Source organism: Artemia franciscana, chromosome 17 (assembly GCF_032884065.1).
Source record: "Artemia franciscana chromosome 17, ASM3288406v1, whole genome shotgun sequence".
Classification (NCBI taxonomy): Eukaryota; Metazoa; Arthropoda; class Branchiopoda; order Anostraca; family Artemiidae; genus Artemia; species Artemia franciscana.
This window is the reverse complement of record NC_088879.1, coordinates 39,476,998-39,499,602: the sequence shown is the minus strand read 5'-3', so window position 1 is coordinate 39,499,602 and position 22,605 is coordinate 39,476,998. Positions and strand designations below refer to the sequence as shown.

Genomic DNA, 22,605 nt, shown 5'->3' with positions numbered 1-22,605 from the left:
AAAATAAGCTATTGGCTATTGGTTTTGTAATATAATTTGTTCCATCATTTTTAATTAAATTTGTGCATAAAGAATTGGGCGAGTACTCCACCAAACTCTTACTTAAAGAAGTATTATTATTCAGCATAATTCCAATTTCTATTGCCTCACGAACAACTTCTTAAATGCCTAAACCATTACCAATGAGGGAGATGTTTTCAAAAAGGGTTACATGGCTGGGATTTTCAAAAACATGGCCACTTGAAGAAGAATGAGAAGAATTATGAACACTATTAGAATTGAAAGCCTTGGATGCTGTTGTAGGTGTTTTTTTTTAATTTTGGTGGGTTCTAACCATATAATAATTGCCGCGGCACATGGTATTTGATAAACTCTTTGACCAGGTTTAATAATAACCTACTCTAAAAAAAAACTCTACTCTAAACTCTACTCTAAAACTCTAAAAAAAATAATTTTGATATTATTAGATACATGAAAAGAATGGATTGTTATGCTGATTTCGAATGTATAAGTTTCATCAAGTTTAGTTACACCCATTAGTAGTTACAGCCCGAGAGAAGTTGCCCTTTTTTGGAAAAAAAGAGAAAAACACCCTGAAAGTTATAGAATCTTAATGAAAATCACACCATCAGATTCAGCGTATCAGAGAACCCTATTACAGAGGTTTCAAGCTCCTATCTGCAAAAATGTGGAATTTTATGCCAGGAGAGAGATCACGTTTTTTTTCAGTGGTGATCGTATCGACCCAGTGGCACTAGAATATCACGAGAGGACTCATTTGAGCGACAATTAAAAGTTCGCATGCCCTTTTTAAGTGACCAAACAATTGGAGAGCAACTGGGCCCCCTCCCACGCTCATTTTTTCCGAAATCACCGGATCAAAATTTTGAGATTGGATGGGGCATGCGCACATTGGGGGCATGCGGTCCGCATGCAAAATGTGTTAGCTACAATTATTCTGCATATTATGAAGTAACAATTGTTTTCTAACTTCACGCTGTCCAAAGACTTTACCCCCCCCCCCCCCTAATGTGCAAGCCTAAATTATAAAAGTCTAATGTATTCTGTCACCCGCCGCTTGTTTTCCACCGAGTGGAAGCTTATCATAAGGAGCGACCCATGTTTTCTTGAAAGAATTTTGTTACGTTTTGCAAATTTTTTATCGTTAACCTAAAATCTGTTGTACCTAAAAACTACCCTTCCCAATTTGTTGAAGATTTAAATTACACGCAAAATTCAAGTTTGCTCAAAATGGCATAAAACTTCTGTTGAGCAAAGACATAGTTGTACGGACATTAGGCCCAAGTAGGTTGTCTCTGTCCACCCTAATAATAATTAATCCCGAACTTCCTCCCCATTATACTTTTCTTGCTTCACCCCTGCAGTTTAGGATATGTTTATAAATTCCTAAACATATTCAGAACCTAGTTTAGGACTCATTATTTTGCAGCTGGTCATAAACACAGAAACGGAGTATTTTTGAATAAAACAGAAGAGGCAGAACAAAAGTGCCTGGCTCCCAACCAGAGTTCAGAATGTCCTGAAACTCTATCCTTATCAAATGAAGAAGTGCAAGAATTGAAGAGAACGAGCTTGAACTCGAGTTCTTCAAGTGAATCAAATATTACCCGACGAGAGGATGATGCCACATCGATACGAAGCTCCACCAGCACTATTCATATTCAGGGATATGGAGAAATACTTCCAACATATGAAGAAGCTGAGAGTAGGTAAGAACTCAAGATTTTTTTTATCCTCTATTTTTTCTTATCTTGAAGATTGTTATAATTTCTGTAAGATTGAGGATCCTAAATCTAACGATCACAGAGATACTTTTGGACTTACTCTTGGATGCATATTCATCAGGGAAGGGTTTTATTTAACGATTGCGTTTCCAATACAAGCCGGAAGGGGCAATCTTCTTTTGGCACAGGGCCAAAGGGTCTAGGGCTGGAGGTTCAAAGAATTAATATAGTAATGGATCACGCATTTGCACTGGGAAGCTTACGGAGATCCCTACAAAAATCATGACCACATTTACCCATGACTCCCTGCATTTTTATGTTATTAGTCTTTTTTCGCATTTTGTTTGTCTAACCTCAGCCCCCCCCCCTTTAAAAACTGTGGACTAGCTAAATTAGTTCTTGTCCACATTTCTCTGCGGAAGAAAATAGTAATCTTTCGTTGGTTGACCTTTTTTTTTCTATTTTCTTTATTTTGTGAATTTCATTTCATGTTTGTATTTAATGTTGTTTTTTTATTTCTCTATGGTTCGTTTTTTTTTTTTTGTGTGTGTGTGTGTGTGTGTGTGTGTGTGTGTGTTTATTCAACTTTTTGTGTTTATTTAACGTAAAAAAAAATCCTAGAGTCATTATTTTTCGTTTTTTATATGTTTTGCATTTTTTGTGTGTATTTCATTGTTTTTACTCCACATTTTAATACTTTTATAGTGTTTTTGTGGGTAAGAAATAAATTATTATTTTTATTCATAATACAAGAATACCAAAAATAAAACAACAATATGAAGCCAAGAAATGAACTGGCTTTAGCACCAAAACTATCATTTTGAAATTAGTGCAGGATATTTGTTTTGTAACTTCTATTGTTTATACGTTTTTGGTTCTGGTGTTAGGCTGCATCAGCTTGCTATGTCTTATGAGGATTCACTGGCCTTGTTAAAATATTTTAACTGGACAAACATATTTAAAAAACAAAGTAAAATATAGCTTAAAACTAAAAGAAAGAACTATAACTGAATTTCAAAAATGCATGCAATAATGATAAAATGCACAGTAATCACACAGTCCAATTTTTTTTTACATTTTTAGAGTTCATGGCAGCAAAGAGTAACTAGCTACAATACAGCAACAATTAAACTGCATCATTTTAATCATTTTTATCCAATCTCTTTTTAAACCTTACGGATATATTATGACTGAAGTTATAAAAAATTAAAAACTGAAGTAACGTCTCATTACATTCCTAACAAATAAATATTTAAGTACTAAAAATATATAAATAATTACTAAATAATAAGTACATATTTAATGATTAATAAATAAATAACAGTAAATAAATAATAATAATAATAATAATAATAATAATAATAATAATAATAGTAATAATAATAGTAATAGTAATAATAATAATAATAATAATAATAATAATAATAATAATAATAATAATAATGTAATAATAAATAGATAGTAATAAATTTATAAATAACGAGAAGAAAAAGGGGGAACGTCTTGTCTTGCAAACCAAATAATAATTGTTAATTCAATCACTTTGCCCTCTAGCTTGATGCAGCGGAAAAAAGATGCTACTATCACTACTACTAACATTTCACAGCAGCAAAAAGCTGTCTGAGGCCAACACAGCTACGCTCACTGCTCCTCCATCCCAATTTTTTTAAACCACCCTCTTTACTCCCTCTCAAGAAGTTTAAATTTGCATTAAATCCTTCCTTACGACCTCCTCCCAGCCAATTCGGGGATTCCCTGCTTTTCGGTTGACCCTAGATGGTTGGCTAAAAAGGACGGTCTTTAACAATCTGTCATCGTTCATCTGTAGAATGTGTCCTACCCATGTCAACATTTCTCTCATTACAGCTCTAGGAAGCGGAATAGATCCATATCTTTCGCACTACTTACTGTTCGAAATACAGTCGGGCAGACTGGTGCCCAAAACAATCTATAGACAATTCCTCTGGAAAGCATCTAATAAATACTTTTTTTTAAATGCAGTCAATATAATGTCAGTTTATACCATAAGCTGTTTGTGGATAGGATTACTGACTGACTGTTTTCTATATAAAATTGGTTTGTTTCTAAATATAATGACAAATCAGAAATCTCTACTCCTCCTCCTAATGTGTTATTGTCTCTAATGTTTGTAATTCTAGATGCGTATTTGCGGCTGCACTTAAACGTAAAGTTGGCATTGTTCCAGGGTGGAAGACTTTTGCAGGAATTCTTTGTGATAATAAACTACTGCTTTATTGTCAAACTAAAACTGGGCCTCCGAAGCTATCCATCTCTCTTGAGTCTTACGAAGTGCGAGCTGCCAGCGTTTCAAAGAAGAAGAAGAACTATGAGTTTGTGATTGTTGGTGCAGGCAAACAAACATATAAGGTTTGTTTTTTTGTTTTTACTTGTATGCCTATCACAAGATGAACATTTTTTGTGCAGTATGTTGAGTCACAAACTATGAGTTTGTGATTGTTGGTGCAGGCAAACAAACATATAAGGTTTGTTTTTTTGTTTTTACTTTTATGCCTATCACAAGATGAACATTTTTTGTGCAGTATGTTGAGTCACAAACTATGAGTTTGTGATTGTTGGTGCAGGCAAACAAACATATAAGGTTTGTTTTTTTGTTTTTACTTTTATGCCTATCACAAGATGAACATTTTTTGTGCAGTATGTTTCTGCTCCATAATTATATTTAGCTGTCTTAACCCTAAAGGCTTAGATCTATAACCTTAAAATGCTTTTGACAGTTTTTTTTACAATCATAAAGTAAAACCTTGTTTCCTGCAACCTTGATTATGATCGTATTTTATTCTTGTTTTGGTAAAGAATCAACACAATGTTCAAAATACGTGCATAGTTTTCAGTAAAGCGGAAACGACGTTCTGGTCTTTTGAGGGTATAGACGGGAGTGATAGCGGTGTCAATCCACAGAAATATAGAAAGGGGAGGAATTTTTCGTTTTCCCAATTTTTAAAACTAAAATACAAAAAAAAGACGTTTCCCAATAAAGATACCACTAAAAAGCATTTCTCAAAATCTAAGAGGGGATCTATGGCGACAAAATCCTTCCAACTCCAATTGACGTCCCTTTAGGCCTACTGTCATTTAAGGGAATTTATGTTTGTATTAACTTTCACTTGATAATTCATTTTGGTTTCAAAACTGTTTTATAAAACTGAATATCATCGAATAAAAAAGTAAAAAAAAAATAAAAGTTGTAAAAATTGTTGAATAAAAGTTGTAAAAAAAAATTTAATGGAAATTAGGCACTTCATGGGAAGTAGTAAAAATGGAATTTTTGATCACATTGGAGTGAACGAGAAATGTGCATAGCTAAGTTGTCGTCAAGCGACTAGGTGCTTAGTTGAGATGTTTGCAGAAGGAGTAGTAGCAAATGTAACCAGTGGATCCATCCGAGGAATCGGCAACTGAGATTCATTGGAATTTAAATACATCGGAAACTTATTTGGAGTGTAAAGAATTGGCACTGAATATTTAAAAAGTGAATTGGTACGGAATTCCAAAGTCAATTCCTAAATGTTTCTAATAGTTTGTTGTTTTTGTGTTTTATAAAAGCCTAAACCTTCCCAAAATGTTGCCTCTCCCAAAAAGAAAAATTATGTGAACGTTCCTGTGTAGTATATTTGATTCCAAACAATAATCATCTCCTGAAAATAATTAGCTAACTCTATCTTTTTGGTTTAGAATCAGTTACGAGTCTTTTTTGTCTTTATTATTTTATTTAATTGTTGTTTCTATTTTTTTTCAATTACATCCTGAAATCTTTGAAACTCAGTTCTTCTGTTACCTTTTGAAATTTAGGACCTAACCTATAATACTATAATTGTTAAGTCCTAACCTGTTTAGGACTTGAACTTAGAAAGATTTTCTTTGAAGATGTTTGTCTGCACGAATGGCAGTTTCACTCCCTCGATTCACGAATGGTATATTTCCTTCAGAAGCATATTTTCATTCTTAAAACAGTAATTTTCAAAAAAGTTTGATGAAAGTAAGAGATCAAAGTTTAAACTTGAACGAACAGAAATAACTGTTTGGCTATTTATGCAACATAAACGTGGAAAACTGTTTAAAATAAACTGTCTCGTGATATTTACCTATATTTGTACTTTTCTGTGCTTTACTGAAAACAGAGCTCGCTTTAATTTCTTGGAGAGTTAAAATTACATTGTAAAATTTATTGATTTGATGGTCATTAAATAGTGAGGTAGTGAGAAAGGGGCAACCCGTCATATACGTAAAAATTTCCGTTCGTTTTAAGTTCTTATGCTGTTCTTTACTTTCGGTTTGAAAAAACCCCTTTTTCATGTTTAATAATAACCACAAGCCGAAAACACACAATATCTTTGGTTTATTGTCACAAAAATTATAGTTAAGAGGCTGCTTAAGATAATATTAAATGCTAAAACTGCCCGAAAAATAACACAAACCAATTATTACTTATATCGGCCATTATTTAACAAAATTCTAATTTTAGCGTAAAGAGCGAGGTACTGACGAGAGGAAGAAACTCCCTTATATTGGCAATATGAGGGGGGTTCGCCCCCTCGTCAATACCTCGCTCTTTACGCTAAAGCTTGAATTTCGTTCCAATTCTTTAAGAATGCCCCCTGAATGCCAAAAGCCGTTTAATTAGAATAAACAGCTTTATTGAAATTACTAAAAATACTCTAGCGTAAAGAGTGAAATACTGAAGAGGGGGTGAACCCCCTCATATACGTAATAATTTCTGTTCGTTTTAAGTTTTAATCTTGTTCCTCACTTTCAGTTACTTTTATTGTTTTTTTTTTTTTAATAATGGAGGGAAATTCTCTTCCCCTATGAAAAATTCTTTCAGTGGAAAGATTCTCGCACGCGACCTTCTCTCCTTGACTCCCCCCTCCCCACCAGAAAAAATAACCCCCCTTCCCTCTCTTCGAGAATGTCTTTATACTTTCCAATAGCCAATACTAAATATAAACAATCGGCAAAGTTAATGACTTGCTGCTCTTCCCCTGGAGACTTTGGGGGATTAAGTCGTCCTAAATGACATAATAGGCGTTGCTTAGTTGCCCTACAATTTTTTGGTCACTTAAAAAGGGCACTAGAGCTTTTAATGTCTGTTTGCATGAGCCTTCTCGCGACATTCTAGGACCACAAGCCTGTTACGATCACCCCTGGGAAAAAAAACACACCCGTGATTTTTCTTCTGACAAAAATACAAAATTCCACATTTTGTAGATAGGAGCTTGAAACATCTATATCAGGGTTTTCTGATACACTGAATCTGATGATGTGATTTTCATTAAGGTTCTATGACTTTCAGGGGGTATTTCCCCCTTTTTTTGAAAATAAGGCAAATTATCTCAGGCTCGTAACTTTTGATGGGTTGGACTAAACTGGATGAAACTTATATATTTAAAATCAGCATAAAAATCCAATTCTTTTTTTATGTAGCTATTTGTATCAAAATTCCGTTTTTTAGTGTTTCGGTTACTATTGAGCCGCGTCGCTCCTTACTTACAGTTCGTTACGACGAACTGTTTGATTGGCATTTTTGAAATTCAACTGACGCCAAACAAAAAGCACGATGTCCTCGAATTAAACCGGATGGGGTCATAAAATTTTTTTTAAAGGAAATTAAACTTCCTTGGGATGGAGTAAACAGTAAAGCTAAGAACAGAATGGGATGAAGCAATCGCAGCTATGTTGGCTTCTTGGGATTTCCTGGGCAGCTATGTTGGCTGTGATGACTTCAGTTAGTAGTTATAGTAGTTATAATATCAGTAGCATACGCTAATTCACCAATTTTCATTTATCAATTACACGGCAGTTTAAACGGTTAAATGGCAAATATATTTGTCAAATATTAGAATTTTTTCTTTTACAAGGGCCTTTCAGCCAACAGCACTTCACATGCTTGCTACCACTTGTGGATCCAAGGGGTGGGGGGCCAGGCCTCCCAGGATTTTACCTAGCGCACTCATTCCTTGTTTTTTCACTCTTTTTTTAAGTAAATTTGTTATTTTTTTCAAATATTGGCGCCGTTGTCACATTTCCACACCCCTTTATTTTGCTTATTGGCGCCCTTGTAGCATTCCCCCCTCACAGAATTTTTCTCTAGATCTGCCCTTGAAGACTACTCTACTATTAAGCTACGATGACACCATTTCATTAATTTCATCCAAAAAATCTTAAAGCTTCACCAGCAGAAATAACCTTACCACTTTACTGAAATAGGGTAGTATTTGAGTTTTTCTATTTTGGATTAGAAATCAGGCAAGCTTCGTGTCCGTGCCCCCTTTCCTCTTAAATCTCGACGTGTTCACAGATTTCTTATAATTTTCATGTTTTCTCCATAATCAACAGCCTGCCACCTGTTAATTCAACTGATTGAAACTTGTCTTCATTTAGCCTTACTTTGAGCATAATCGTAATTCCTGAAGTGGTCTTAGGCGCATTGTACATAAAAGTTTTATCTCCCCCGAAATAAGTGCGTGCGCATGTACCTAAGTTGACCTCTATTATGATCCATGACAGCTGGATGAATAGAAAAAGATCCATGTTTGATCGAAATGTGTATGATCAGCTTTAATATCTTCTCTCCTTTTTCAGTTCAGAACAGAAACTGAAAACGATTTGGTTGATTGGATTCGCTCTTTAGAAAATTGTATAAAATCTATAACTGCAATTAACTTAATTGGGGTGACTGAAGACGAAACGTCTGACTGCTTCGTATACGAAAATGGCATTTCTTTTCTTGACGAAAAAAACAACGAGACTGCAAATTGCGAAATATATGTGCAAAATTACAATATTGTAAGTGATGCAAAGAGAAATAAGGAATATGAATACGAAAGAGCTTCGACAAAACAAATTGATGAACAAAATTCCTTTCTAATTGAATTACGTGATTTACCTTCTCTTCCAAACGATCTGTATGATGATATAGGCAGCATTGCAAGTGAAAACATATATGATATACCGATAAAGGAAGCAAAAGAAGATGTTTATGATGTCCCACTTTCTCATGATAGATCTAGGAAGTCATCTGGTGGTACTATGTATGACTCATTTGATGATTTTATTTACGAGGCACCAGATATTTCGTTTGACCCATCGGAGCTTTATGATACACCCAGGCCTTGTGACATGAAAATTAGTACGATATCCCTTAGTGGTAAGTTGAATAGTGAAAAAAAAGACGAGCCCCCTCCATTGACCTTGAAAAATAAAATGCTTAAAAAGAGTCAGATTATTAAAGAGCCTTTATATAATATTCCAAAAAGCCTTTTTGATGAGGATATATACGATAAACCTAAGCAGCAATCTAAAGTAGCACCGGGAATACAAACCTTCGGAAAAGACTATATTGAGACTACCTCAAAACTAGAAAGTGAAAAGTCCAAAGTAACAAGACAGCTTTCTTTTACAAATGGATCAAAAATATTTAAGGACGAACTTGAACTGAAGTTTAAGAAACTAAATTCGGATACCCCAATTTTAGGAAAAAATAAGAAAGAATTTATGGGGCAGTTACTATATGATGCGCCAAATGAGGGACGATTTATGGCTTATCCAGCTATTGTTGAGCCGGTCTCTCCAACAGAAAGAACTTACCATAAGTCACCAAAACCTTCCTCCACTACTAAATCTAGTCCACTTTCTGAAGTCTTTCATAATGCCAGGAATGTTTTCCTTCAAAAAACAGATCACCTGAAGAAGAACCCAGCAAAACTGAAATTAGACCTTCAATTTTTGGGTAGCATTAACGATGACAGTGATAAGTCGAAGTCAGCTCCCGCTACTCCCACGAAAGTCGTTCCTCCAAGACCCCCAGCTCCAAATTTTAAGAAGGACGAAGATGCAGTCAATCCTCCATTAAAGTCGTCACCTCATTCTATGGAAGATATATACGAAGATATTGATTCAATAGAACATACCGGTAAGTTAAGTCGCTTTGCTTTCGAATGATGTTTAAGACAACTTATTCTAGAAACCTTAAGATACCATAATATGCACTTTAAGACACTTTTTTACTAACCTGCACTCTTAAAAATTTTGAGTGAACTTTCAGTGTTTTTGAGTGTTCAAGGCTACTCCAAATGTTAAATTTTCTTTAATGAGTTGTACCAATGAAAAGATCGAGATTGCCTCACATGCGTCATTATGGAAGATATGTATGTGTACTGGTTTGCTAGAACATATGGATATGTTAAGACATCTTTAATTGACGTTTAAGACATTTTAATTAGGAACATTTTAATAAAGGAGGTTCCTTTATTTGTATTATTTTGTGGAAGACATGTATGTATGTTTATTCAATAGAGCATATTGGTATATTCAGCCATCTCAAATTGGTATGTAAAAGAAAATACACTGTAAATTTTTAGATATACATAATATACATCTTAAGACTTTTTTTTATTTATCTGCACCAGCAACAGTTTCAAGGGTGCTTCATATGTCCCATTCTATGCAAGAAATATGTGAAAAAGTTAATTCAATAGAACATCTTGGCATATTAAATGCTTCAAAATTGTGTTTAAGACTACCTCATCTAGAAGCCTTTTTTTCAATGAGCTACCCTATCGAAAAGCTCGAAGTTGCTTCATATGTAGTATTTTACGGAAAATTTCTCTCCAAAAAATTTTTCTCAGGAGATTCCCCCGTGAAATTCCCCCACAATTGATTTTAAATTTAAATATCTTGGAAAAATTAGGTTAGTATTATAAACTAACCCGTCCGCTGTTGTTGTATAACCAATATCCGAAAAATGTAAATAATGCGAACGAAAGCACATGTCAAATATTTGTGTTCAAGTGTCTCAAAGTTCAGTCAGCACAAAAAGTATTCAAAAAATTAATAGGGCCTTGTATGTGTGGGGGGGGGGGCTATACCAAAGACCTTGCGAGTGTAATCAACAAATTCTTAAAGTTTCTGGGCGATGGGATGAACACTGCAGTAATGCATACAGGTCACAAAAACACATTCAATTTTATATATAGATATATATTTTTAATGATTCAATAGAACATGTCAGGATGTTAAGACATCTTAAATTGGTAATAAAGAAAAAATAATTTGAAAACCTTAAGATAGTGTAATGTGCACCTTAAGACACTTGTTATTAATCTGGGCCCATAACAAGTTCAAAGGTGCTTCATATATATCATTTCAAGAAATATATTAAGGTATTATTAATCATTATATATATATATATATATATATATATATATATATATATATATATATATATATATATATATATATATATATATATATATATATATAATATAAGGTATTATATAAATATATAATATATATATAATATAATAATATATAATATATAATATAATATAATATAATATATATATATATATATATATATATATATATATATATATATATATATATATATATATATATATATATATATATATATATATATATATATATATATATATATATATATATATATATATATATATATATATATATATATATATATATATAATATATAAAATAACATAAGGTTTTATAAATATATAAGGTGTTATAATTATTACTATAAATACGAAATTATCTAATTTAGTATATTATATTCTCTTAGTGTCACTTTCCATTCTAAACATTTTTTTGAAAAAACTGTTTTTTTCCAATGCTTAGCCGTCAAAAATCAAAACACGTTCCTTGCAAAAATCAGGGTTTGAATTGGATGTTTCATATATTGTAATTAGCCTAGCTCTTTCAACTGGTTACGTTTTCAAAACATCTAGACGCTGTTACTAACATTTATTTTTGTGCACAACATAATATTAGCTATCACTGCCCACGTAATACAGTAGCTTCAATCAGTAAATTTAAATTACTAAAATTACAAAGAACTTCAAATTAATACTAAACCTGCTTATGTAGGGAACGTGATTTGGTTTGGACAATTTGTGTCATACTATTGATATTTGCCATTCAATTAAGCCTTACAAATAAAGGTTCAAACGGGGATAAATCCATTTATTTAGACAGCGAAAACATGTACAAAAGTCTAATTTTTTTATCACATATACAGCGATCATCATCAGTATTTCTACTGGTGACGATCACTGTATATGTGATGGAAATATTTAGACTTCTGTACCTATTTTTGCTGTCTAAATAAATGGATTTATCCCCATTTACACGTTTATTTGTTCGTCATAGACGGGCAGTGTGGCCTGAGAAAATGATACCTAAATTAAGCCTTATGACCTTTTTTCTTGTGTTCTAAAGATATTTCCTAGGAGGAACGACTAATTTACAAGAATCTCTTTCCTCTGTATTTTTAAATAAAAAGTGGTATTTTAAAATGGATGAATTTTTCAGAGCCGGAGATCTACATAGCCCGGTGGGCCTACATTGCCACCTCAGAAAAGGAAATGAACCTACGAAAAGGTGAAACTGTTCAAGTTCTAAATAAAAATAATGGAGACTCGTGGTTCTGCAAAACGTCTAGGAATCAAGGATACGCTCCATCTGCCTACTTGGCGAAAGTAATCTAAGAGAAGGGTTGCCAGATTTTCTAGGATTTTACAAAACCAAATGGTCTAAACTCATTAGCCCAAAATTATCCAAATGGGACCAAGTCTGTCAATTTGTTTTGTGATTCAGCTGATTTTTAATTAATTGTTTACAAAATTGGGCCAATTTTTAAACATTTTAATAGCCAAACTCACTTTTGACAACGTTGTCTGAGAGTTGATTATTTAACAATTAGCAAATCCTAAGGAAATTTATCCTGTGCCGGATGTCAGCATTTTCATACTGCAGAACGTCTAGAAATCAAATATACGTGCCACCTGCTTACTTGGCAAAGGTAATATGAGAAACTGGTTGCCAAATTCTCTTAGATAATAAGACCCAAGTAGGGAAAATTATCACCCCAAATTAGCCAAATGGGATTGTTTTACCACTTTGTTTTTCGTTGAATTAATTTCTAATCAACTGTTCACCCAATTGGGCTAATTTTCACACAATTGAATAACCACATTCAACTATAACTGGTGGAGCCCACCCTGGCAGTGTCTAAGGGTTCCATAAATCATTATATATAAATTCTAACGGAATTGAGACGACACCGGATGTCAGTGTTTTTATGCTTATTCTGAAACTTGAGTTGAAACAACCGCGTCAGTTTGAATGAGATGACTGTTGCACTTTGTTAATTATTTAATTTATTTTATATTTCCGTTTGCTGTACAATAAGTTTATTATGAAAACATTAAATCTTTATTCGCTATTTTTCTTGTTATTCTTTGCCAGGTATGTTTTTAATAGTGCTGGATGATTATGTTTCTTGGAACTCTTAATACCATACACGTAAAAATTTGTAACCGACCCATACAGAAGACAACATAGATAACATGTAGTAAGGTAAGCTCCTTCTGGTTTTTCCCTCCAAGCCATCAGCAAAGGTTTTCTTAAGTCTTTGAGGCAGGTAAAAATTTTCGGTCAGTTTCTGTATTACCAATGATTGTGACCATTCCTTTTAGCTATTAAATAAAAAAAAACTGATTTTTTAGCTGAAAGTAAGGAGCGACATTAAAACTTAAAACGAACAGAAATTACTCCGTATATGAAATGGGTTGTCCCCTCCGCAATCCCTCGCTCTTTACGCTAAAGCTTTTAATGGTTTTAAAAAGTAGAATTGTGGCGAAGAGTCAAACTTTAGCGTGAAGAGCGAGGGATTGCGGAGGGGACAACCCATTTCACATACGGAGTAATTTCTGTTCGTTTTAAGTTTTAATGTCGCTCCTTACTTTCAGCTAAGAAAATCAGTTTTTTTTATTTGATTTCTGAACGTTTTTGAATTAATGCATGTTTGGTTTTGGCTCTCCGCACATAAATTATTAAAATGAAATTTGTATATTAATTCTTTTTTGGCTAAATGGCTTTCTCTTAGTTTTGATCAGACAATTTTGAGAAATAAGGGGTGGAGAAGGAGGCCTAGTTGCCCTCCAATTTTTCGGTTACTTAAAAAGGCTACTAGAACTTTTAATTTTTAACGAACGTTTTTATTAGTAAAAAATATACGTAACTTAAGAATTAACTTACGTAACAAACTTTTATAACCGTATATTTTTATTATGTACACGAGGGGGTTTGTACCCTCGTTAATACCTCGCTCTTTACACTAAGTCTTAACTTTTCTCCCAATTCTTTAAGAATGACCCCTGAATCAGAAAGGCCGTAGAATAAATAGTTGAAATTACTAAAAATACTTTAGCATAAAGAGCAAGGTATTTATCTCCTCCTAAATACCTCGTTCTTTATGCTAAAGTATTTTTAGAACCCCTCATATGCGTAATAATTTCTGTTCGTTTTAAGTTTCAATGCTACTTCTTCCTTTCATTTGAAAAAAAGTTTTCATGTTTATTTTTCATTGTTTTCTTATTGTAATGCTAGAGAATCCCGCGCCCTTTTCATTAAATTTTTCATCCCCCATGACAGATTTCTCCAAGGAAAGATCCTCCAACATAGCCCCCTCTCCTCAGCCCCACCCCCAAACAAAATAAAATCCCCCTGAAAACGTCTGTACACTTCCCAATAACCATTACTATATGTAAACACTGGTCAAAGTTTGTAACTTGCAGCCCCTCCCCCAGGGATTGTGGGGGAGTAAATCATCCCCAAAGACATAGTTATTATGGTTTTCGACTATGCTGAACAAAATGGCTATCTCAAAATTTTGATCCGTTGACTTTGGGAAAAAATGAGTGTGGGAGGGGGCCTAGATGCCCTCCAATTTTTTTGGTCCCTTAAAAAGGGCACTAGAACTTTTCATTTCCGTTAGAATGAGCCCTCTTGCGACATTCTAGGACCACTTGGTCGATACGATGACCCCTGGGGAATAAAAACAAATAAACACGCACCCGTGATTTGTCTTCTGGCAAAAAATACAAAATTCCACATTTTTGTAGATAGGAGCTTGAAACTTCTACAATAGGGTTCTCTGATACGCTGAATCTGATGATGTCATTTTCGTTAAGATCCTACGACTTTTAGGGGATGTTTCCCCCTATTTTCCTAAATAAGGCAAATTTTCTCAGGCTCGTAACTTTTTATGGGTAAATTTAAACTTGATGAAACTTATATATTTGAAATCAGCATTAAAATGCGATTTTTTTGATGTATCTATTGATATCAAAATTCACTTTTTTAGAGTTTTGGTTACTATTGAGCCGGGTCGCTCCTTACTACAGTTCGTTACCACGAACTGTTTGATTTACCTATCACTTATTAAAATGCTCCTTTACAGCGCCTATAGCACCTTTTCTGGTAATTATTAAACATTCGTGGTAACGAACTGTAAGGAAGGAGCGACTCGGCTCAATTGTAACCGAAACTGTAAAAAGAACTGTATTTTGATTAAAAGTATTACTCTGTCCCTTATCCAATTATTATGATGCATCAAAATGATTGGCTTTTTATGATGATTCTAAATGCATAAAATTCATTAAGTTTAATGTTAACCATTAAAACCCGTGAGTCTGAAAAAATTCGTCTGACTTTTGAAAAAAAAGAGTGAAACACCACTGATACGTTAAGTGATTTTACTGGAAATTACATCATCAGTTTCAACATATAAGAGAACCCTGTAATAGAGGATTCAAGATCCTATCTTGAAAAATTTTGAATTTCGCATTTCCTGTCAGAAGAAAGATCACAGATATATGTTTCTTTTTTTTATGGATGATTATATCGAAATAATGGACCTAGAAAATCGGGAGAAGGCTCATTCGAACAGGAATCAAAAGTTTAGTGCCTATTTTAAGTGACTAATAACATTTAAGGACAACTATCCCCCATCCCGCGCCTCTTTTTTCACAAAAGATATTGGATTGAAATTTTGAGATAGCCATATAACTCGGCACTAGTTGAAAGGTCTAATAGCTACGCATTCTGGGATTCCAAGATCCCCGTAGCCACTGAGGAAAGGGTTGTAAGTTATGCAATCAATTTGCTCATTGCTTACATATAGTATGTGTTCTTGGGATAAACATGGAATTTGTTTTGACAGAATTTTCTGCAGGGAGGGGATTTTGCTAGGGAAAAACTTTCCGTGTGGAAGAAAGTTCCCGGAATAGCTTTTCTGGAAAAATTTTGCACGAGGATGGGGGAGAGGAATGGGTTTCCTTGGCATGACTTGGAACACGGTTAGAAATTAAATTAAAAGAAATTTTTTTCAATTGAAAGTAAGGAGCAACACTAAAACTTTAGGCGAACAGAAATTATTCCGTATATTAGGAGGGCTGCCCCTTCCTCACCCTCACTCTTTACGCTAAATTTTGCCTTTTTGTCACAACGCTTTAAGAAAGACTGCTCAAACACAAGGACCGCTAAATTTGAATGAGTAGTATCTATAAAGATCTTTAAAACTTTAGCTTAAAAAGTGAAAGTCGAAGGAGGGGCATTCCCTCTGACATACAGAATAACATCTGTTCGTTTTAAGTTTTACTATTGATCCTCACTTTCAATTTTAAAAATTTGTTCTTTTTTTATTCCGATAATAAATCCATGCTTAATGCCCTTTCACTATGATATTTAAAACCCCCCAAGATGCAGCTTCAATTACCAAGAACTCTGCTGCTAATATTACTACTTCTAACAGATTACTACAGGACCAAGCCACCTGAGGCCGAAACAGCTAAGCACCCTCCTCCTCCATCCCAATCTACTCGAAAACCGCCCTATTTACACCCTCCCAAGAACTTTCCATTTCCCTTAAATCCTTTTTTAGGACATCCTCAAACCCCAATCGCGGACGACCTCCTTTCCGCTTAGTCCTTTACTGTTGACCGAAAAGGCCAATTCCGGTAATCTGTCATCCTTCATCCGCAGAACGTGCAAAGCCATCTCAACCTTAATCTCATTACAGCCCTAGAAAGTGGTATTAACCCAAAATTTTTGCACAGCCTACTGTTTGAGATACCATCAGGGGGAAGGTGCCCGGAACAATGCATCGGCAATTTCTCTGGAAAAAAAATTTAGCAAATCCTACTTCGTTTTTTGGAGTGGCCACGCTTCAGAGCCATACCTGACCACTGTAATCGCTGTAGCTTCCAGTAATACTAGCTGGAATAGCCAGCTGTCCATTCGATCGATCTTCTCTTCGCCCAACATCATCTCTTCAGCTTCACTTATTCCTATGCTTAGCTACATAGTTTTCAGGAGAACAGGAGAAAAGCCTTACCGCCTTCGAAAATAACTGTCTTAGCTAAATCTTTAGAATCGGCTGGAGAGACCGTGTCACCAACGACGAGATCCGTACCCGCACAGACCAGCCAGATATCACAACCGTTGTACGACAACGTAGATGGCGATACCTTGGAGACATCCTCCGCATGCCAGATCAGTATTGGTCTAAGAGTCAATACACCTAAAACGGAGTTTATGGAATTTTGTCCCGCGGCAAGAAAGCAGCAAAGCAGTGGCCCTACATACGTGACAGTTGAGGAAATGAAAATTTTCCCTGGAAATACCATGAAGTACCTGGGAGTAACGTACGGCCAAGATGTCAGAAGTTCTCACTTATAATCGAGAAAATTACAGAGACTATTAGTTCAAATTACGGGAAGCTAGTCACTCGAATTTAGCTTAAACGAAATTTAGCTTAAACAGGAATATTCTTGCAAAGCTTTACGTGGCGGTTGCCCTCCCTCACGTAATTTATGCATCACTACTATGGGAGCGTTTCACACAAACTGACAGACTAAAACTCCAATCTGTATACTGCAAATACCTCAAGCTTTTGCTGTGATACCCGCTCTACGAGAGGAACATATTCGTTCTAAGATTTCAAAATATGCAGAAAAAATGGGAAAAAAAGCGTTGCAAACAATGTTTGAGTTTTTCCTCTACATCTGATCTACCAGTAAAAATGAAGAAGTGACTACTTAATTTTATTCTTTGATGCTGAGTGTTCTTCTTTTTCCTTTTCTTCTTTTGTATTACTCCGCTTTTCTCTGTTTTTTGTATGAACGGGCAAAAATAAAATTATTATTATTATTACTACTTTCAACAAGGAGCACAAAAAATCAATAACACCTTAAGAAGCTCTACACATCAGTGTTGCCTTCATGGTCAGTTTCTAAAGCCCTACAATTGCAAAATTGGGCATGCTACACAACGATTTTTGGTGCTATAGTCAAAAAATGGACTGTAATAGTGCTAAAATAGCACTTTCGCGCTATTTTAGTACTATTTTAGCAACCATTAGTACACGGCACACATTAAAATAGTGCTAATACACCACTTTCGTGCTACAGGTGGCAATCCCAATGACAAATGATAGAAAGGATCTTTTAATGAACCTATCGATAGAACTTTGCACACTTTTGACAATACCAGTGACATAGGACAGTGGTCCACAGTGGTGAGCGAAGGTTTGGCAAGCTGTAGTTAATAAAAACTTATTTCCGCGGATCAGTATCGTAATAGAGATTAAACTTCTTGGCAATTCTCGCCATTGAGAATGATAAAATAAAAATCCTTAATTAGGACTTTATTGTAATAAAGCTTTATATATATATATATATATATATATATATATATATATATATATATATATATATATATATATATATATATATATATATATATATATATATATATATATATATATATATTACAAAAGTGTTTTATTCTTGTTCTCTGTGGTGCATTCAAGCAAAGCTTCTTGGACCTAGTAACCTAGTTACTTTTGTAATAGTTTTTTCTTTTAGTGTCAATAAATTGATTGATTAATTGACATAATGTTGTTGTTCTTTAATCAGCAGTCTTTTTCTATTGTTTAAAATATCAAAACCTATGGTCTCCCCGATATTTCTAAAATCATAGACATAGTTGTTTTTAATTTAATTAAGAAAGGAACGAAATAATCGTAATAAAATCATTTCTATAATAAAATAGGAGAAATTTGATAAGACTGACAATGGTGACGATAATCCTGCAAGCTTGAAAGTAGTATTCTAAGTAACAGATACAAATTGCTGAGGTGAGATTAATGCATAAAAGTAATTTTTTTTAATTCATATTTGGGTCGGGATTAAGAGCGTAATAAATTTTGCCTCGGGCACCCCCTACTCTATGAGCAGCCCTAATGAAATCCCATTATGGATGGGACTTTCGCATGACAACATAGGTGCAGCTGCCCCTCAACTCTAGGTACAGTTAGGAGAATTCCAAAAATAAGGTACTTGTCCCGGTAAATACGTTCCATGACGCACGTGTGGTCGTAAGCCATGTCCTGGCATCACAACACTTCCATGATTTAAGAAAAAGAAAAGACAATGTAACTCTTGAAAAGATCAAAAGTTCAGTATTTAAAAATAAAGGCTTTACAAAAATGGAGCCTCTGGTGTTAGTTCACAATTTCTTACAGATTAATCAAACGTATCAAAAAAGGTCCAGAAAGGAGTATGTTATGCTATTTAGCACTTAGTAGCCGATTACACTCAGTGACAAAAGACTTCACTTTCCTAAACTTCAGTTTTAAATTCATTTTTTATCCTTCATGAATAAATTCTGAATTGATTTTAGTACGAAAAAATAACTTATGAAAAGAGCCTTTTTCAGCTGCAATATATTTTCCAAGTTTTATATATATATATATATATATATATATATATATATATATATATATATATATATATATATATATATATATATATATATATATATATATATATATTTAATTGTCTGTGCATATAAATAGATTGTCAGGCTTACCGACTCTTGAACATGCAACATATAATTGTCCATGAGAAAAACAATCCGTGTTCAGATCTATACCTCATTATTCTAATGATTGCCCTTGAGCTTTGTTGATGGTGATTGCTAATCGAACATTCCCTGCGTCCCCGTCGTCATTTACATATCCCCCCTGTGCCCCCCCGCGTCCCCGTTGTAGTTGTGTCCCTGTGTCCCGGTCGTCATTTATATTCCCTGTGTCCCGGTCGTCATTTGTGTCCCAGTGTCCCAGTTTGTAATTTCTCTTTGAGTGTCCCGGTCGTCATTTATATTCCCTGTGTCCCGATGTCCCGGTGTCCCGGTCGTCATTTGTGTCCCGGTCTGTAATTTCTCTTTGAGCGTCCCGGTAATCATTTATACTCCCTTTGTCCCGGTCGTCATTTGTGTCCCGGTTGTCCATGGGAAAAACAATCCGTATTCAGATCTATACCTCATTATTCTAATGATTGCCCTTGAGCTTTGTTGATGGTGATTGCTAATCGAACATTCCCTGTGTCCCGGTCGTCATTTATATATCCCCTCTTTGCCCCCCCGGTATATATATATATATATATATATATATATATATATATATATATATATATATATATATATATATATCTATATATATTTAACTACGTAAAACTTGCGAATATACAACATTCTTCGCTGTCCCATTGTCTGTGCATATAAATAGATTGTCAGGTTTACCGACTCTTGAACATGCAACATATAATTGTCAATGGAAAAAACCATCCGTATTCAGATCTATACCTCATTATTCTAATGATTGCCCTTGAGCTTTGTTGATGGTGATTGCTAATCGAACATTCCCTGTGTCCCCGTCGTCATTTATATATCCCCCTGTGCCCCGGCGTCCCCTTTGTAGTTGTGTCCCTGTGTCCCGGTCGTCATTTATTTTCCCTGTGTCCCTGTCGTCATTTGTGTCCCGATGTCCCAGTCTCTAATTTCTCTTTGAGTGTCCCGCTTGTCATTTATATTCCCTGTGTCCTCTTTACGCTAAAGTTTGACTCTTTCTCTTAACTCTACTTTTTAAAACAGGAAAAAAATTAGCGTAAAAAGCGGGGCGTTGATGAGGAAGCAGCCCCTTTCCTATATGAAGTAATTTCTGTTCGTTTTAAGTTTTAATGTCGCTCCTTACTTTCCGTTAAAAAAACTTGTTTTTTCTTATTTAATTTCTGAACATTTTTTAATCAATGCATGTTTTAATTTTGGCTCTCCGCAGATGAATAATTAAAACGAAATTTGCATTTTTTTTTTTTTGCTAATTGGCTTTCTCGTGGTTTTGATCGAATTATTATGAGAAAAAAAGGGAGCGGGGGAGGAGGCCTAGTTGCCCTCCGATTTTTGGTTACTTAAAAAGGCAACCTGAACTTTTTGTTTTTTACCAATGTTTTTATTAGTAACAGATATGCGTAACTTACAAATTAGCTTATGTAACAAACTTCTGTATTCTCATGTTTTTATTACGTGTATGAAGGGGTTCAGCCCCTCGTCAATTCCTCGCTCTTTACACTAAAGCTTAAACTTTGTCCCAGTTTCTTAAGAATAACCCCTGAATCACAAAAGCCGTAGAATAAATAGTTGAAATTACTAGAAATGCTTTAGCGTAAAGAGCGAGGTATTAGGAGGAGGTGAGCCCGTCATATGCGTAATAATTTTGTTTCGTTTTAAGTTTTAATGCTTCTCCTTACTTTCAGTTGAAAAAACTTTCTCATATTTATTTTTTCATTGTTTTTTTAAACAATGCTAGAAAATCCTGCGCTCCGTTCATGAAACTTTTCTTCCCCCATGACAAATTCCTCCAAGGAAAGTTCCCCCAACATAACCCCACCTTCTCAACCCAACACCCCCCCCCCCCCACACCCCGACCTAAAAATCCCCCAGAAAACGTCTGTACAGTTCCCAATAACCATTACTATATGTAAGCACTGCTCAAAGCTTGTAACTTATGGCCCCTCCCATGGGGACTGTGGGGGAGTAAGTCGTCCCCAAAGACATAGTTATAAGGTTTTTTGACTACGCTGAATAAAATGGCTATCTCAGAACTTTGATCCGGTGTCTTTGGGAAAATAATTAGCGTGGGAGGGGGCCTAGGTGCCCTCCAATTTTTTTGGTCACTTAAAAAGGGCACTAGAACTTTTCATTTTAGTTAGAATCATTCCTCTTGCAAGATTCTAGGACCACTGGGTTGATACTATCACCCCTGGGAAAAAAAAAACAAACAAATAAACACGCATCCGTGATCTGCCTTCTGGCAAAAATACAAAATTCCACATTTTTGTAGATAGGAGCTTGAAACTTCTACAGTAGGAGTAGGGTTCTCTGATACGCTGAATCTGATGGTGTGATTTTCGTTAAAATTCTATGACTTTTAGGGGTTGTTTTCCCCTATTTTCTAAAATAAGGCAAATTTTCTCAGGCTCATAACTTTTTATAGGTAAGATTAGACTTGATGAAACTTATATATTTAAAATCAGCATTAAAATGTGATTCTTCTGATATAGCTATTGGTATCCAAATTCTATTTTTTAGAGTTTTGGTTACTATTGAGCCGGGTCGCTCCTTACTACAGTTCGTTACCCCAAACTGTTTGATCAGTTATTTCTGTATAGGAATTGTTCTTAATATTAATTAAGCCTTCTTTTTTCCCTTTTACTGTACATCTTAAAGACTAATGACGGAGAAAGGAGAATGTTCTTCGGGTTCAATAGCACTTCCAGTCATGACAAAAATATATTTATCAATCTATTTGTTTGGAGTCTTAGATAAACGATAGAAAAATAGATAAGGTTAGTGACTAAAACTCTAAACTCCTTACCAGTTGGGTATTTAGCAGTTCCCAGGACATCAAAATGCAACCAACAAAAACAAGAAGAACAAGAGGGAATTCTTTTCGCAAGACAGTGGAAATCAAATTAGAATGAATATTTCGGCCCTATGTCCAAGGCCTGTCTTCAGCAAAACATAAGTATATAAAAAGAAAAACTTACAACAGGATACAACCAATATAACTAAAATGAAATTGTTTTTCCCTAAAACCGTCCCAATGTCCTTACTTCAGCTA

The 22,605-nt window shown here is 34.6% G+C and overlaps 1 protein-coding gene across 3 annotated transcripts in view; it reads left to right on the top strand.

Annotated features, from left to right (window-relative positions):
* The window catches only part of LOC136038229 (uncharacterized), a 41,509-nt gene extending 28,483 nt beyond the window's left edge, over positions 1–13,026 (top strand). For all 3 annotated transcript variants that reach the window (XM_065721327.1, XM_065721328.1, XM_065721326.1), the window contains 4 exons: positions 1,451–1,730; positions 3,905–4,133; positions 8,367–9,696; positions 12,114–13,026. In XM_065721327.1, the coding sequence (XP_065577399.1) occupies positions 1,451–1,730; positions 3,905–4,133; positions 8,367–9,696; positions 12,114–12,289 (2,015 nt within the window). In that variant the 3' untranslated portion in view covers positions 12,290–13,026. The remainder of the gene's footprint in view (positions 1–1,450; positions 1,731–3,904; positions 4,134–8,366; positions 9,697–12,113) is intronic.
* Positions 13,027–22,605: the final 9,579 nt, after the last annotated feature.